The 18,229-nt window shown below is 40.7% G+C and overlaps 1 protein-coding gene across 2 annotated transcripts; it reads right to left on the bottom strand.

Moving 5' to 3' along the window:
* Positions 1-1,285: 1,285 nt before the first annotated feature.
* On the bottom strand, positions 1,286-17,921 carry atp23 (ATP23 metallopeptidase and ATP synthase assembly factor homolog). 2 transcript variants are annotated; one of them, XM_041216413.1, is made up of 6 exons: positions 17,676-17,921; positions 13,087-13,132; positions 11,937-12,018; positions 5,704-5,841; positions 4,206-4,289; positions 1,286-2,622 (listed from the first exon to the last, which is right to left on the bottom strand). In XM_041216413.1, exons 1-6 carry the CDS (start codon positions 17,824-17,826, stop codon positions 2,419-2,421), a joined length of 705 nt encoding a protein of 234 aa, XP_041072347.1. In that variant the 5' UTR covers positions 17,827-17,921; the 3' UTR covers positions 1,286-2,418. The 2 variants fall into 2 exon arrangements, with proteins under 2 accessions (XP_041072347.1, XP_041072348.1); XM_041216414.1 differs by lacking the exon at positions 11,937-12,018 and having other exon boundaries at positions 17,676-17,858.
* Between the last annotated feature and the right edge of the window lie 308 nt (positions 17,922-18,229).

The following is an 18,229-nucleotide window of genomic DNA, read 5'->3' as shown; positions in this document are numbered from 1 at the left end:
TTACCCTGGAAAGACAAAGTATCAAGGAAAAATTTGAACAGCTTAAACAAGCTGATCATGCTGCTACTATTTAGTGGCTACATAAGTGGTACGTTTCACTAACAGGATGCTGCCGTCAGTCCAAAAAGACGTTCTGCCTACCACACAGTTGAGAAACTTAGCATATCTATTTTAGTGCCGGTGTGATGCCAGGTATGTAGGCCGTACGTCTCAGCAATTGGCCAATCAATTCAAACAGCATGTTCCTTCGGTTGCTTGTAATACGCAACGTAGAGACTGTACTCAACCAGTCCATACTTGTGAAACCCAAAACCGTCTACTGTTACGTGATTCTGTGATTGGGCAGCACTTGCTGAACAACCCTAAGTGTGCAAATAGCTACTCTAATAACCAATTGTCAAGCTTGTTACATGGCTCATTTATGCTTGCTAGAAGCAACATACATGCATTGACCGTGACCCATTCTCTGTGAACAAAAGGAATATGTTCAAGCCTTGTGACTTTATTGGATTACCAAGGAGCTTAGGGAACCTATAGTTCCCTGTTGCTTTTTCCATGGCAATGTCTTGGCTAAAGTCGACTTAACAACCAATCAGCACCCTTTTCTCCTGTGGTATAAACTGTTGTGATTGTTTGAAATTTGGCATTCTTGCATTTGTCCTGATGAGTGCAAGACAAAAAGCTTCCACAATGTCTCTCTTTTCAGTAATATTGTGTGAAATTAGGAAAGGTCATGATTTTTCAGAGTATGAAATCCCCTATTTTTCAGTGATTTTTCTCAGTTAGATGATCAGCATATCCTTAAGGTATGAATGATGATCTTATCATCGTCCCAATGGGTAACTACAAAGCTGTTCATTTTGCATATACACAGCAGTTCAATGATAATCACCCCTTTATGCTGCTGTCTGTGCTATTAGGAAAAATAAATACTGCATGAAAATGTATACAAACTGGAAACCCATAAAAGAGAATAAAACAGCATAGCACATACACAATTTTATAGAATGAGTGGTCATGTTTACATTTTTTTAAAAAACCTGCTTCTCTTCTGTCCAACAGTAAAATGGAAATACCAGAAAATGACATGGAACTCTATTAATCAAAACTATATATACACATTGAGATATTAGTTATGAAGTTACATGTTCTACACCTCTAACATGTCAAGTAACCACTGATTGCAACCTGAGATATTATATATATATATATATATATATGTGTGTGTGTGTGTGTGTATGTGGCATAATTACTGTACTTGATGCACTAATAAATCAATCCCAAATGATTGGAAAATACACTTTAATATTCTTGTATTTCTTTGAATTGTACATTTGCTTGGTCATAAATAACATTACCTATACATACTTCTCCTGGAGCAGATTTGTTGTCAGTACTTGGTAATATGCTCATCCACATATAGTTAAATTATTTTAACTGCATATGTGACAGAAACATTTATTTATTTTTTTTGGCTCTGCACAATATAAGATAATTTAACCTAAGATATAGGCAAATAAGTTGCAAACTGGCAGAATAACAGTATTAATACGATGGAAAGCAGTTGTCCCTTCCAAGTTGGTGTTATGTCCAAAAGGTCTATATTTATTCACTATTTCTACAAAATATAAATTCATGCAAGTTGATCCACTGGTTTTATATTTTTCTTTCCGCACCTCGTCCTCTCTCTAAAATAGACAGCTGTTTATGCTGAAGCATTCTTCATGTGCGTTGACAACCCTCTGGTGTCCTGCAGAACAATCATTCTTCTTTGGTGTGTCTGGACATTGAGTGGGTGTCCAGGTTCACACTTGAGGTATAGAAATAAGCAGGAGTGAAAACTCTGGCCACTTGCAGTTGTATGAATTGTTGGACGCCTATTGCAGCTTCAAAGTGATCCCACTTAATGCAGCTAGCCCAGGGAAACAGACTTGTTTCCTTGTTCCTGGTTCAATAACCACAACTTGTGATACAATTGTTCATTGAGCTGGCTGAACTTTCGAGCTTGACTTTGAAAAGGAACAATGTAATGACTAGTTAAGTTTATATTAACATGAGAAAGCAATAGCAGTTTGTTTGGATTGGCACTGTAAAAGTGCAAGCCCTTTGAAGTCATTTTCAATCATATGACTAATTTATCTAGTAAAATTATTTTATGGTATATATAAAAAAAAGCACATGAACACAACAAAATGAAACTACATGAGTAAAATTAACAGATTAACAAAAATCTGACAATGTCAAAACAAACTGCAAATGATTTACATTTTTCTATTAACTGGTTGACTGAAAAGGTATTCATGGAAAATCTCTCATTTGTAAAATGCAACAATGATTGATTCTTAGCAACTATGACTTGTTAATAAACCTTTATTACAAATTTATTGTCACACAATTATTTGGAGGTCTGGCATTTTCTCAAAGATTTGAGTAATATCGATTCCGGTTTTGAAAATCCCTATATGCGTGTTTTGCATCCTTTTTATTGTATGGAATTCTTCCAAAAGGTTCATGATCATTAAAACAAGTATCGAAAACATCATCGACAGCTTTCTCTGCAGTTTCCTTGTTGACATTGCGAACGGCTAGTATGGAACGAAGGGCTCGCTCACGCACACATTTCTGAGTAGAAAAGCAGAGGCTAATGTTAGAATCTTATTTTAAACCAATCCTGTGATAATTATACAGCAAAATTTAAGAAAAATACAATGCGCAAACAAAAAGGTGAAATTAGTCCCTTTTCTCAGGGAGTAAATGTCCTGTATTATTTTAGACGGAATTGCATCTATGTTTAAACAACTTAAAAGTTTGTGGATTCATGCTCCCTCCCCTTCAAGAACATGGCAATTTACACAGCTGTGATGCTACTCCTGTACAGCATGAAACTTTACCGACTGACCAGCATACATGCTGCTTTTCTACCCTATACTCAGAAGGTGTGCAAGAGTGGCCAAGGGTGACAAAGCAAACATCCTTCTCTCCATCAAAGAGCAAGCAGCCAGACTACTTGACACCACTTTTCTGATTAGGCTACATGATATCCATTGTGTTGTGCCACCATTTATTCTTAAATACAGGTATAATATAATATATTGTTATATGCAATATATTGCTTTCCCCCTAATACTATGGCACATAACAAGATAAGTATGTGTTAGACTGTTAAGCTTGGATCGATCATTAAACTTTGTTACCAGATGAACAGACAAAAGTGGACATGAAATTTCTCTTCTCTGTTGCCAAGGCCAAATACATGTGGTAAAATAAGAGCATTCTAAATGTAGATGTTGAATACAGTTCATTTAGAACACTCTTTTATAAGGGGAAGAATGTACACATTTAACCCCTTGCAATTGTCTCATTACTGAGTGTAAACTTTAAAAGCTAGACTTAAGAACATAAGAAATAGGAACAGGAGTATACCATTCAGCCCCTCGACCCTGCTCCGCCATTCAATAAGATCATGGCTGATGATCTTGCATTTCAAATTCCTCATTCCCATCCAACTCTAATGACCTTTGATTCCCTTGCCTAACAAGAATCTATTTACCTCTGCCTTAAAAATATTCAATGACCCTGCCTCCACCATCTTCTGAGGCAGAGAGCTGCACAACGTTCAGAGAAAAAAATTTCTCCTCATCTCTGTCCTAAAAGGGCGCCCCCTAATTTTAAAACAGTGCCCCCTAGTTCTGGACTCACCCACGAGAGGAAACATCCTTTCCACATCCACCTTGTCAAGGCCGTTCAGGATTTTGTATACTTCAATCAAATCACCCCACACTCTCCTAAACTCCAGTGGAAACAAGCCCAGTCTGTCCAACCTTTCCTCATAAGACAACCCACTCATTCCAGAAATCAATCAATAAACCTCCTTTGAACCGCCTCTAATACATTTACATCCTTCCTTAAATAAGGAAACCAAAACTGCAAATAGTATTCAAGGTGCAGTCTCACCAATGCCCTGTATAACTGAAGCATAACGTCCTTACTTTTATGTTCAATCCCTCTCATAATAAAGGATAGATGCCAAGGATTATTTAAGTATTATTGGCATGATTTTCCATGGGGATTTTCCCCATTGGCCACCATAACCATAGGATTAGCAGACAAATGAGCTCTGCCAAACTTACAACGACTGATCAGGAAAATCTCTGATGAAATTCGCAGCACATGTGCGAAGTGGTACACAGTATTTTCATACTCACTTGATGGTGTTGCTTTAGGCCAAAGTTGAATCTACACAATTCATTCCCAAAGGTACACTCACCACTGAGATTGGCAGCTCGTATCTGTTGAAAGTGTAAAAGTCAATCCATATGAACATCCAGATAATAGAAGTCTAGCACCTGACATGACTGTCATTTGTCAAAATATCACATTTGCAAAATGTATTTCACATTTGCTCATGCTCAGTGCATACATACTCAAAACAGTGGATAAGGAAGTTTAGCACCAAACAAGGAACTGTTTTAAAAAAGAGCGAGTCCATTCTTGCTGTTTTTCCCCCCGCTTTAATAATCTGCTCTCTCCCCAAGAGGAATAGAAACCTAGGAATGACCAATCTAGACCAACAGGAAGCCAAGAATCATTCCCTTTTTTTTCCAATATCTGAAGGAAAGGTGGCATTGCTATGTCACATTTTGTTTCAAACAAACTTTCCTGACCAATAGTAATTAGCCTCTAATTAACCTTAAGATGTGCCTATTTATACAGTAGTACTATCCCATTGCTACCAGTTCAAATTTCTGTATTTTTTGTTTCAAACATGGGTTGGTCAATTAAGAGGAACTAAATGCTCCCCTTTATAAGGGGTGCCCCTAATAGCCTGTAACAAAAAAAGTTAAAGGAAATTCAAGCCACTCAAGTTAAAATGACATTTCTGAAGGTGATGGTGCACTCCAGATCCCCAGTTCCATCTGTTCAAGGAAGGCAAATTCAGGAGCTATATGCTGAATCCTGCCTGCCCGCATGAGCAGCCTTTGCAATCAAGTCCTTCCCACGACCTCCCTCACCCCCACGGCTTCCAACCCCACCTCAACTTCTCTGATGAACTTACCCTTACAACTCCCCCCCACCCCGCCGTCCACCGCCCCCAACCCTCAGCCTCCCCTAAACCCTGGATGCTGATGCCCTCTAACACGTCCACCAGCCTCCAATCCCCACACCCCTGTTCAGGCTCCAACACCCCGCCACCCCCCCCCCCCCCACACAAAACCTTTGATCCTCCATCCTGGCCTCTGTTCTCCACCTTGAAGCCTCCAATTCTCTTCCCCGTGCCCCCAACACACCTGACCTCAAGATTGGTAATCCACCCATTACCCCAACTCTCACACATACCCAACTCTGAACCAACCCCACTCCCCAACTGGACCCAACTCACTAACCCCCAATCCACCCCCTACTTCTCCATCGACACTGTCCTCTCCCAGTACCCATGGCCTTCACCGAACAGCTTCCCATCTGAAGTAAAGGCAAGCCAATGAACTAGGCTGGCCTCTGGGCGGAGAACAGCTCAGTGATGTCATGGACACCCTTGGGGGGAGTCCCAAATTCTAGGTTTCCCACAGCTTTGACTTACCAGGCCCTAATAGGTCAGATAAGTACAAATTCAGCCCCGAAACAAATCCAGGTATGATCAGATACTTTTCATAATAGCTACCATACCCTCAGATTTTTACCCTGCTCTCCCCAGGGATATCTTACCTCTGAGCAGGCAAGGTGTTTTATATTGTGGAACCAATCGACGTGTGCACGGCAATGATCAAACGTATGTATTAACTCGTGGGTCACCACCCGATTCATGTGCTGTTGTTGGTGGATATTATTCTGGCATAAAACAATCTTGAATTCAAGAACACAAGAAAGATTTGATACAAAGTCTACAAGCATACTGTGAAATGGTATGATAATTTGTTAAATTATTAGTTAGAAAATTTCCCTTTATTACATGCCATACAATGCTCTGGACTTTTAAATTGTAATCCATGGCAATGTTGTCGATGTTCAAAAATGCGAAAAGTGTAACACAATGTAGCTGAAGTTTCAAGGTACAAAAATCAAGCTAAGTTAAAAAGCTTTCAAATTCCATGCAATGAACTTATTACAATAAAAGACCAAGTTACCCAAAGACATATTTTAATAATCAAGTAAGTGGACTGGCCAGCAGCGTGCATTTAAAAGCATGTGTTCTTTAAGTGAGTTAATCAGATCAGGAGAAGACACCGTGAAGATAAGAACATCATCGGTTTCTCATTGCTATTAAAGATGGCAATTTCTTGCACGGTTCTAATGTGGTTATGGCGCCCAATTGCAGACCTGCATGGCTTTCCAGTGTGGGCAATGATGAATTGCCTGATTTAGTTGGGTCCGTGCTTAGCTGCCTGTATTCTTTGCCATTCGAAGGGAACAATGCCATTACTTGAGATTGCTCCTTAGGCAATTCTTTCAGGTCTATTTTTCTTCCAGTCTGTGTTTGGCGTGTCACATTTCCTGTGGTTTGTCTTCAGGGAGTCACTCTGAACCTTAATCTCAGCCTACCTCGCTGGTGGTGTCCAAGTTTAAATTATGAATACATGACCACCTTAGAGATTTTGTCAAATCATACATACTACATCTTAGTCTAAGTCTTTAACATTGATTCTAAATACTTGAGGCACCAGCACAAATCCTTAAAGGTCTCCACTAGACACAGCCTGCCAACTTGCAAATGCTCCATTGATGCCTACTCTTTGCTTCCTAGCTGCTAGCCAATCTTCTGTCCATGCTAATATATCACCCCCAACTCCATGAGCCCTTATCTTACCTAATAACCTTTTGTGTGGCACCTTATGGAGTGTCCTTTCGAAATTGAAGTATACTACATCTACATAGAGCCCCAAAAAACTCTAATAAATTTGTCTGATCATACTATGTTTTTCTAAGTGTTTTGTTACAACTTCCTTAATAATAGGTTCCAGCACTTTCCCGATGACAGGTGTCAGGCTAACTGGATTGTAATCCCCAGTTTCTTCTCTCCCTTCTTCCTTGAATAGCAGTATTACATTTGCTAACTTTCAATCTGCTGGGACCATTTCAGAATCCAGAGAATTTTGGAAAGATCATAGCCAGGACATCTGCTATTCCTCTATCTCTTTTAGAACCCTAAGATGCAGATGATCAGGTTCTGGGGATTTGTTGGATTTTAGTCCCTCGAGTTTCTCCATACTTTTTCTCTGCTGTTATTAATCACCTTAATTTTCTGACTCTTATTAGTCCCTTAGGTTCCCTCTATTTCTGCCATGTAGCTGGGTCTTCTACTGTGAAGACAGGTACAAAATATTTGGGCAATGTCTCTATTACTTCCTCATTCCCCCATGATAATTTCTCCTGTCTCTGCTTCTGACGTTTACTTTAGCTACACTCTTCCTGTTTATCTACTTGCAAAAGATCTTACAATCTGATTTTATATCGCTGGCTAGTCTATTCTCAAATTCTATTTTTTTCCCTTTCTGTCAAATTTTTGGTGGCTCTCTGCTAGTTTCTAAAACACTCCCAATCCACAGATTTATTGATATTCTTTGTAAAAACTCCTTCTTTTAATCTAATACTATCTTTAACCTCCTTAGTAAGCCACAGATAGATCTTTCTCACTGAGTTTTTGTTTTCTGACTATGTATTTTTATTGATCATTTTGACTTGTCTCTTTAAATGTTTCCCACTGTTTATTTAAGTCTATTTTCCCCAATCAACCATAGCCAGCTCTCCCCTCAAACTTGAACAAAATCATTTACACAGGTATAACACTCTTTTTTTGTAATTGGAGTATGCCTTTTTCAAACTTAATCTGGAATTTAATTGTGTTATAATCACTATTTCCAAGTGGATCTTTCTCTATGACATTGCTAATTAAACCTGCCTCATTGCAGTATACTAGATCCAAAACAACTTAATCCTGAGTAGGTTCCACAACATATTGCTCCAGGAAATTGTCATAAAGGCATTCGACAAACTCATCTTCCAGACCACCTTTGCCAATTTGATTGGTCCAGTCTACATGAAGTTTAAAGTCCATCACAACTATTACAAGTTCCAATAATTTTGAAAATCTGTCCGACTGTAAAACTACTGTTAGGAGGCTCTTCAACTGGTGAAATCCAGACAAAAGCCAAAGTGAGTCAGCTACCAATAACCACAAAGAATGTTCCACCTCGTGGGGGACTAAATGCAGTTGATTTTTTTGCATTTTCTGCAGCACCATGAAAGATACTGGTGTATTGATTATAACCAGTGACAGAATTAAGAGGAGGGTGAAGTAAATCAGATGTGTAAGTCAAAATGGCCACTACTTACTTTTAAAAATCATAAATACTAGAAACAAATTGATTTGTTGCAGCTGTAAACTTTGAGTGTTTTGCTTCCTTGCACATATATAATTTGTCAGTTATCATCAATAACTTCACTGTTGTTAACATGGTGCATTTTGGGGGAAGCAAAGGGTGAAAAAGAATACAAGAATATTGTTAGGGTTCCATGTAGTAGGGTAGGAGGAGGCTTGGGTACAGCACAAACTGGACAGGCCAAACGACCGGTTTCTCTGCTGTAAATTCTATGATTTTCAGTTTAATTAAATCAAAAAGAAATCCCTAGCCTACTCTTCCATGTCAGTTGGTGGCCTCTATGGAATGGAAGTGGGACATCACCTGTCCATCTCAGGAGGTAGTAAATCTAAGTTTACCATTTTTATTTTTTGTAATTCTCTTCAGTTTGTATGCTCTTCAGTTTTTAATGTAGAAAATCAGCAATGGATGAGGAGTATTTGTGAACCATTGCACATCAAAAAAAAGAGATGGAGGAATTCAAAGTCACAAGCAATTCCGATAAAGTTTTGACACTTGAAATAGAAAATTTTGGCGATACTCAACAGGTAAGGGAGCACCTATGGAGAAAGAAACAATGTTAATGTTTCAGGTCTGTGACTTTTCATCAAACTGGGAAAAATTAGAAACATAATAGATCTTCAACACGTGAAAGATGGGAAAGTTGGAGGAAGAACAAAAGGGAAGATCGGTAATGTGGTTGAGGTCAAGAGAAAATAAATAACAAAAGGCTCATGCTGCAAAGCCAAAGGGAGTGGCAATGGTTTAAGTAAAGGAACAAGACGAGTCTAGAGGAGGAGTGAATTGCAGGATTCTGAATAGATGCTGTCAGAAAGCAAAGTAAAGGAAATGAGAGAAAAAAAAAATCAGCAAAGAAAAGCACACAAAACAGGGGCAAAGGTTACAACCTAAAATTGTTTAACTCAATGTTCGGTCCAGAGAGCTGTAAAATATCCAGGTGAAAGATGAAATGCTGTTACTTGAGCATGTGTGGAGCTTCATTAGAAGTCTGTAGCAGTGACAGAAAGGTCAGAGTAGGAGCAAGGTGGAGAATTAAAATGACAGGCAGCTGGAAGCTTGGGGTCATATTTGTAGACTGGCAGAGGTGATCCACAAGGCAATCACTTAGCTTTTGTAAAGTTTGACACTTATTTGGCTTGAAATTACAGTATGCTCATTGCACTTATGAGAGATTCATTTGCTGTTAATCAGCTTACAGCAATACCCAACAAGGTCCTTTCAAGGCTGTCTTCTCACACTAATGTGAAACCCCTTTTTCTAGAGATATTTCCTTTCTTCGTTTTATCTAGGATGTACATTTATTTTAACTTGAAAGTGTACTGGACTGGAAATGAGGAGAAGTGCTGAATTTTCATTATATACCATGTTGTACTGCAGAAAGAGGCATAAATAACTAATTCCCACCATGTTCAAGCATAAAGTACATTAAAAACTTGAAATACAAAGTCTGAGTTGTTCCGAAAATGCTTTGAACCTGTGAGTGTTATGAAGCATGTGAAGTAATTTTCATATCTATCACTACTTTGATTTTTCAATTTCACAAAAGGAAATTATATTTTTTCTTTCCATGTTACACTAATTTGGCACTAATATGCTTGAGGCCATCAATTCTAGATTCAATTTAAAGGAAACAGGTTAATGAATTTGCTAAAATACCAGCGGAGCATCTCTTGAAATCCTTGGTCAGTTCATTAAAACTTGTGTACTGAGAAATACCTACCTTGAGGTATTTTTAAAAGCAAGTTTCAGCATTATGTTACATAATGGGGATGCACTGTGCAAGAGTGCCCATCAGCAGCTCAGCCTCTGCCCTCTGAAAAAGTCAGAACCAGTATTTTGGGGAAAGAGGAGGGAGGAGGCTGTTTAGCTGACATGTGCCACCAACTTGATTTTCATACAATTAGACATTGCGAGTCCCAAGCTTCTTCCCTCACCCTACTTTAAAACCAACTTGTATCTTACCTGTTTACACGAAACAGGTTGCCAGGTTGTTATTAATCACATTACAACAAGAGAAACTCTGGGCAGAATCTTGTGGTGGGGGGAATTTAATCAGATGGGAGGGTGGCAGGTAGGAACTCAGCTGCCTTCCTGCCTGCATCCCAATTAAGTATGCAGTGGGAAGGCCCATGGACGGTGTTCCCACCCCATCCCGAATTGAGGCCATTAAGTGCCCAATTAATGCCCACTTAAGGATCTCATCCCACCGCTGCTGGTATTAACTCAGTGGCAGGCAGGCGGAGGTGGTAGTTATGCAGGGAGCATGACAAACAAACTCTGGCATGTTGGCTTGCAGGCTCAGGGGGTGAGGAGAGGTTCCCTCATTCAAAAAACACAGTGCCTGATCAACGGACCCAGCATTGGGAAAGGGGGCCTGGTGAGAGCTATCCCTTGCCCTTGCTGTTGACACCTTTTTTCACCCGCCCGCGTGACTTCCACCCGACGATCCCCCCCCCCCCCCCCCCCCCCCCCCCCCCGTAACCACTCTTCTCTGGCCTTGGATCCAGTGGCAATCCAAGACCTCAGGTGAGCATCATGCCGGTAGCAGCCACTGCCTCCCTGGTAACACTGCCGTTCAGTAGAGCTGTCAGACTCCGACTAGTTAGCAGCTGTCAGCAAGCAGGACGTCTGCCCATGGAGTCCTTGATTCCAGGGAAAGGCCACCACTGGTCCATCAAGTGCCTGATGCGGCAGACCCTCACAAAAAGAGACAATGCAGGGCTCTCATCGGCTCTCCAGTGGTAGCTAAAACCCCTGTCACCTCCACAAGATTCTACTCTATGTAAGTTGAAAGGAATTATGGTTACCTTCGATATTTCTGTGAAATATATACTTGGACCCACAAAATGTAAACAAATTTGGATGTGCCACAGACAAAGTCACATCTGGTGGAAGATGAGAAGTCTAACAGCTCATAAGAAGGCGGCTAAATGGAGATAACAACATCTCAGCAACTCACCACTCCTTTGTTAGACAATGCCAACAATGTGTATGTAAAATGTCAAAATTATAGTTACGAGTGTTGAAACACATGTTTCATGTAAATGCCAACATTTACTTTCCTTTTAAGATGCCAAGGCCTTAATGGTATCAGGGATGAGGGACCTCAGATATGTGGGGAGACTACAGAAGCCGGGGTTGTTCTCTTTAGAGCAGAGAAGGTTAACAGAAGAGCTGGAAGCGATGTTTAAATCGTGAACGATTCTGGTAGAGAAAAGAAAAGAAAACTTTCCAGTGGCAGAAGGGTCAGTAATCAGAGGACATAGATTTAAGGTGATGGGCAAAATAACCAGAGGTAACATGCGGAAACTTTTTATTTTGTGTAGCGAGTTGCTGTGATCTAAACGCATCGAATCTGCTTCCACCAACCCCATTCAGGCAATGATAACAGTCAGAAGAGATTTGGATAAAGATGAAGGGGAAAAATTTACAGGATTATGGGGAAAGGAGGAGCAAATGGGACAAATTGGATAGCTCTTTAAAAGAGCCAGCACAGGTATGATGGGCCAAAAAGCCTCCTTCTGTGCTGCATCAGAATATGATATCAGGTTCATGACCCACCTGTGATATTTCAGCATCAAAACCTCCACTGACTGTCCCATCACAATCTTCACAGGAAAAGTGACGATCCTTATAAACAGTGCTGAAGACAAAATATTGTAAATATCATTTAGCTGTTCTGGCTATAGTCATCCAAAGGAAAAGCAAAACATTGTGGGTGCTGGAAATCTGAAATAAAAACGGAAGTACTGGAGATATTCAGCAGGTCAGGGAGCATGTGTGGAGAGAGAAACAGAATTAATGGGTGAGATTTTAACTTATTCAAAACCCACGCATTTGCACAGGGTTAAAATCTGGCCCCATTTTCCAGCTTGACGGCCTTTCATCAGATCTGGAAGGTGTTAGAAATTAAAACATTTTTAAGCAAGTGACGATCAGGAGAAAAGGTGGTGGGGGTAGCTATTCTGTGCAACCATTTATAGCTCCTCTCGACCCATGCAATTTCTATGGAGGGAGAAAATAAATGACAACATTTTGAGTAATTTTGTTTATTATACGGCAGAGATTTTCTTCAGCTCCTCCAGGAATTAAGTTACAACCTAAATGGATTTTCCCGGTCAGTATTATATTATACCATTAAACCATGTCCTTTTTTAAATAAAAGGAATCCTTATCATTAAAAAGAATGAGGGAAAGAATAAACATGCAGTCTGAATAAGATAGTAACAACTGTTTGTGCAGATGACGTCCATCCCGCAACATATACAGGTGATAAGGTAGTATTGAATCACACATAAACTGAGCAGATGGCCTCCCATTGCTCCTTTTAAATGCCACCACCTACATATGCCTTCCGAGGATGACAGCTGCTCAGTAACTTCAAAGCAATTAAACACAGCAGTTTCTTTTCAGAATGGAGGCTGGATAAAGAATCCTCTAGTGCAATCAGGAACTAACAACTGCTTTTGGAGCATTTTTGCCATACAAATTTTATTTTCTGCATGGTTCCTTGAAGATATGCATTCTACAGTTAATCTGCATTCCCGTCTCTTTGCAATCCCGTGCTTTTGCACAGTAAACAAAACAGAATCAACTTAATAAGTCATAAACAATGGTTAAAAAGCAAATATCAGTGTAAGTTTAAAACAATGTAGACATACAAGAGCTTGATGGGTGTAAACAACAATTTAATTTGGAAGATTAAACTTACCATCCTGAACCTTTCATGGCATCTACCAGAAGTTTTGCATATGGACCTGCAGAAATCAGATTACAATGTTGAACGTGTATTCAAACTGATCATTAACTTGGAATTAGGAAGTTAACACAAATTGATCAAATTTACAGTTGATTCTAAAAAAGAACCTTAGGAACTACAAATACAGCAGGAACAATGGCAGACAAAATTAATTGCATATAACTATTATATCTCAAGAAAAAATGGACTAGCATAAGTAGACTTTGGATGACATTCAAATAGCCAAGGGTGAAGTTGCAAGAGAACCAAGTGTTTCAATGGATTTGATTTGGTACTTGCATTTGAAACTATCCCCTAAGTCACTTATAATGGCACTTTCAAACACCCAACTGGCTTGCTTTTAACACCACCACCTCCCCCACCATTTACTACAATACTTCTGCAGATGATCTGCCCAGTCATACCCTGGACCTTAAGTCAATACTTTTGTCCCCTTATTCTCTCCAATACTGGTCATTCCTCTACGTACAGCCACCATATTCACTTCCTCAAGACCAAGGGATGCAGATTTGAACAGTTATAGTCCACAATTGGTCGACCATCCTTGCATCATGCAAAGTTAGCCCCACTTTCTCTTTGTCCTTGAAGGGATGCAGCACAGATTGACCAGAATGATAGCAGGCCTAAAAGGGGTAAATCAGGGCTTCCCAAACTGTGGGTTGTGACTACCCAGTGGGGTGAGAGAGGATTTTGGGGTTGCAAGCTCACAGATAGGAGTGGCTACCCTGATTTCTGACAGCTGAGGTCCTTCTAAGTCCTCCCATTTGCAAAAAAAAGCCTAAGAAAAGATGAGTTAATTTTTTTGTAGAAAGCCTGCCTTTTCATGAACTCCCCCCACTCTCAACTCTTGTTCCCCCTCCACCAAGAACTAAAGACTATCTGCCCCTCATATCCACAAACTTTCACTCTGGGGTCACAAAGTTTGAGGCATTAAAATTGGGTCACACCAAGAAAAGGTTTGGGAAGCACTGGGATAAATTGTGAGAAAAATTTGTATAGACTATGCCTTTGTTTCCTTAAATATGGGATGATCTGATTATGATATTTAAAATGATCGGAGGAGTTGATAGACTAGATACAGAGAAATTTCTGGTGGTGGGATAATTAACATTAGAGCTAGGCCATTTAGGGATGATGTCAGAAAGAATTGTTTCACATAGTGGGGAGTGGAAATCCCCTTGAAAATGCTGTTGAAGCAGGGGGGCTGGGGTGGTGTGGGCAGTGGTGGTCAATTCAAAATTTCAAACTGAGATTGATAGATTGTCAGGCAAGGGTATAAAGGTTTAGGGAACCAAGGTGGGTAGATGAAGTCAAGATACAGATCAGCCATGAGTGAAAGTACAGGCTCAAGGGGTTGAATGGCCTATTCCTTTGTTCCTAACTACTGAGCATCTCCTAAACACCTCTCAGCAGCCCCCTCACCTCCTCCAGGTGCAATGAGCTCATGGACTACTTTGTCAATAAAACCTGAAATCATCCGTTCAGTTACCTATGCCACATCCCTCCCTTTCCCCAGCCCGTCAAACCAAGCTTCCTCTAAGGTTCTTTGAACATAGATTCATTTTACAGGGAAATAAATTGCTGGTACACAGAGCTACTCAGCTATTTCTAAGTCTCAGGGGTGGATTGGGTTATGTAAATAGTGATAGTCATACCATACTATCGTTTGCTATCATACCATCACAAGTATCTCAAAGCGGCCTTGGCCCATCCTCTCACTTTGCTAGAATGTAGCTGGTTCAACTGCAGAGACTTGTGGAGCTGCTAAATGCATAATTGGTGGCTGTTTGAATAGGATGTTAAGCTGAAGTCCCATTCTCCCTGTTCCAGTAGTTGAGGTGGAACATTAAAGATCCATACAACTAGATAGTTTCTTTAAATAAAGCAGGGAGTTTCCCTGCATTCCTTGCAATATTCTTCCCTCAGGCAATAACCCTAGAACACATATTAGTTGGTCGTTCATCTCAAGTTGGCCAGAACAGTGTTACTGCACTTCGAAATAATTCACAATATGATACTATTTTAGAATTATTAACCCGAAAGAATTGCAAGTGAGTTGACAAGTACTCACCACACTGTCTCACTGGTCATCTACAAATGACATTAACCCAGATTGAGCTGGTGATCATGTCACCCAAAAGTATGTGTTAATTTCAATTCAAGCTACTATGCTCAGTGACTTGTATAAGCCGATTTCTCCTCCAGTTTCATTACAATCTCTTTAACCCATAGTTGATAAAACAGGACCACATCAGCTGTGTTCAGGACAATTATAATTACTTTAAAAGGTTCCTTAAAAAAAAAGGACCGATTGTTGACAACAGCCATCAATAATGCCACCGTACAATTGACAAAATGTGGTTTGGTGATAAGGTTTATGATCTGTACTTTGGAGTTAGAGGTTAAAGGAAGGTTTGATATTAGGACTAAGGTTGGCACCAAGATCAAAAATTGCTACTGATGTCACACAACTTGATGTTAAGCTTACCAGTAAGGGCCAGTAGTTTGAAATCAGGATTAGTATTAGAAGGTAACATTTACACCAATGGGAAACTAGGGGCCATAAATAGAAGAGAGAGTTACTATTAAATTCAATACGGAAATAAGGTCAAATCCCTCTACCTAGAGAGTGAAACTCATTTCACAGAAAGTTGGCAAGGCAATAAAAACCGAAAATGCTGAAAATACTTAGCAAGTCAGGCAGAATCTGTTGAGGAACAGAGTTAACTCTTCATGTCGCTGACCTTGCATCAGAATTGGAAAAAGCTACAGATATAACAGGTTTGAAGCAAGTACTGAGGCAGAAAAAACGGGTAAGGGTAAGGGGAAAGAAGAGAGAAGGTGTGTAATAAGGTGGAAGGCAGGAGCGATTAAACAGTAAAGGGGACGGTGGGTACAAGATGAAAGGAGATGGTAATAGGATAGTAAAGAAACAAAAGGTGGGTCTCGTGGAGGTGTAAATGGTAAAAGTGGAATCATTACCAACAGCTACTGTCAGAAAAAGTGGGGCCAGAGGTTATGACCTGAATCCGATGTTAAGTTCGGAAGGCTGCAAAATGTAAAATGCCTCAGTGAAAGATGAGAAGCTGTTCTTTGTATTCATATTGGGCAGAATTTTGCCCTTGACGGGTGGGCGGGCCCCACCGGTTCGGCAGCCAATCGCCGCCACCGAAACGAGCCCTGCCGCAATTTTGAGTGGGCGGGTTGCCCAATGTGAAGCGCTATGCGCTTCCTGTGCAGGGGTGGGGGGGGGATTCCCCAACTGTCAAAGTGCACTCTTTCGCGCACGCGCGTAAAAGAGCAGACATCTCCCTGAGACCAAGTGCTGTCTCAGGGAGAGCGCTGAAGGTGTTATAAACTTAAAAAGTAGAAAAATAAAAAAAATTATGAACATGTCCCGCTCATGTGACAATTAACGTAATTCAATTCCACCAGCTGCCGTGGTGGGATTTGAACCTATGTCCCCAGAGCATTAGCCTGAGTCTTTGGATTACTAATCCAGTGACATTACAATTGCATCACCATCTCCCCTAAAGTTTCTGACTCTACCACCCTTTCAAACAGCGAGTTTGGATAATTGTCTCCATTTCTGGGGAGAAACCAATAAGTCGATAAAAGGAAGGGACAATTTGGAGATGAGCCACGTGAAGCTGAGGGAAGGGTAGAAATCAGATGCAAAGTTAATTAAATTTTCCAGTATGGGGTGAGAGTAGGAAACGTTTAAAAAATCAAAGTACTGGGAAAAGTACTTAGGGGGAGATCAGAGTAGGATTGGAACAAGGAATGTCCCACGAAAAGACAAGCTTAGCTACAACCCATACAGGTTCCCTTGCAATACCTTTTATTTGGAGGAAGTGAGTGGAGTCAAAGGAGAAGTTGTTCAATGTTAGATTAAGTTTAGCAAGACAAGAGGGTGGTGATGAAGGGGGGCCGGTTAGCCTCTGTTCAAGGAAGAAGTGGACAGCCCTCAGTCTGTCCTGATAGATAATGGAAGTATAGAAGGATTGGGCATCTATGGTGAAAAGGAGAATTAAAAAAAAAGTTTAGTAACATGCAGCTAGTATCAACCCACTATTCAGATTGATGGGATGGTGGGATGCATGTAACATAAGGAAACAACATCTCATCGCTGACACAACAGTAGAGATCCTTGACTTCAAATTCCTTCAAAGAGAATTGATGCTCAACTGAATCCAGAAAGGGCACGGACAGGGCAGCCACCTGCTCTGCAAGCAGAAGACAAAGTGCGATTGTGGCCTCAAGTCCCGGACATGGAACGCATCAGGCCAGCCTCAAGACTTGTTGCAGGAGGCACCATCCCTCATTTCTCCACTTGGTAAAGGATAGAGAGACAAACTAGGCATTCCCATTGTAAGCTTTCCCGTGATAGGAGAGTAGTAGTATGGGTAGGAATTTGGAATGATGTACTACTGGTGTGATGGTCAGGGGTCAGGGGTCAAGCCCCCACTCCCTCTCCACCCCTGCTCGTTCCCAAGTCCCTGTCCCTCCCCCTCCCCCTTCAGCTCTCCCTCTCCACTCACTGGTATCCAGGGCCACTTGCAGCATCACCCGACACTTGTGGTTGAAAGTTAAAATGCTTTCCGCCAACAGGCCTTTCTTTGGTTTGCCTGTCTGATGCTCTGGAAATAAACCATAGCCGTAATCCTCCTCCTTGCCCTGCCCTTTATCCATCGCTGAGATTTGATTCGATTAATTGGTTCCCCACAGAAATCGAGCACCTGCCGCCATTGAAGGAAAGGGTGAAAGGTCAAACCTGCCCCGGAATTTTAAAACAAAACACCAAATTATAGGTGTGTTATGTATTAGATCGGCCCTATCATTTAAAGTACTACCTTTGAAAAGAATGATTTTTTTTAAAGTATTTTTAAATTAAGATATCCAATGCGCGTGCGGTGTAACTGAATGATGTTCTGGGCTATGATTGGCGGCGGTTAAGCACGTGATCCAGTGACGTCACCTAGCGCCGATGAGATAGAGCGGTTTCAGGATGACGAGTGGCAGCGGGGCATGCTGGGTTGGGAGCCATCTTGTAAAAAAATTGATCAGGACTTTCACTGAAATCCCATTTCGTCTT

The sequence above is a fragment of the Carcharodon carcharias genome, chromosome 21 (genome assembly GCF_017639515.1).
Source record: "Carcharodon carcharias isolate sCarCar2 chromosome 21, sCarCar2.pri, whole genome shotgun sequence".
Lineage (NCBI taxonomy): Eukaryota > Metazoa > Chordata > Chondrichthyes > Lamniformes > Lamnidae > Carcharodon > Carcharodon carcharias.
This window is presented reverse-complemented; position numbering and strand designations above follow the sequence as displayed.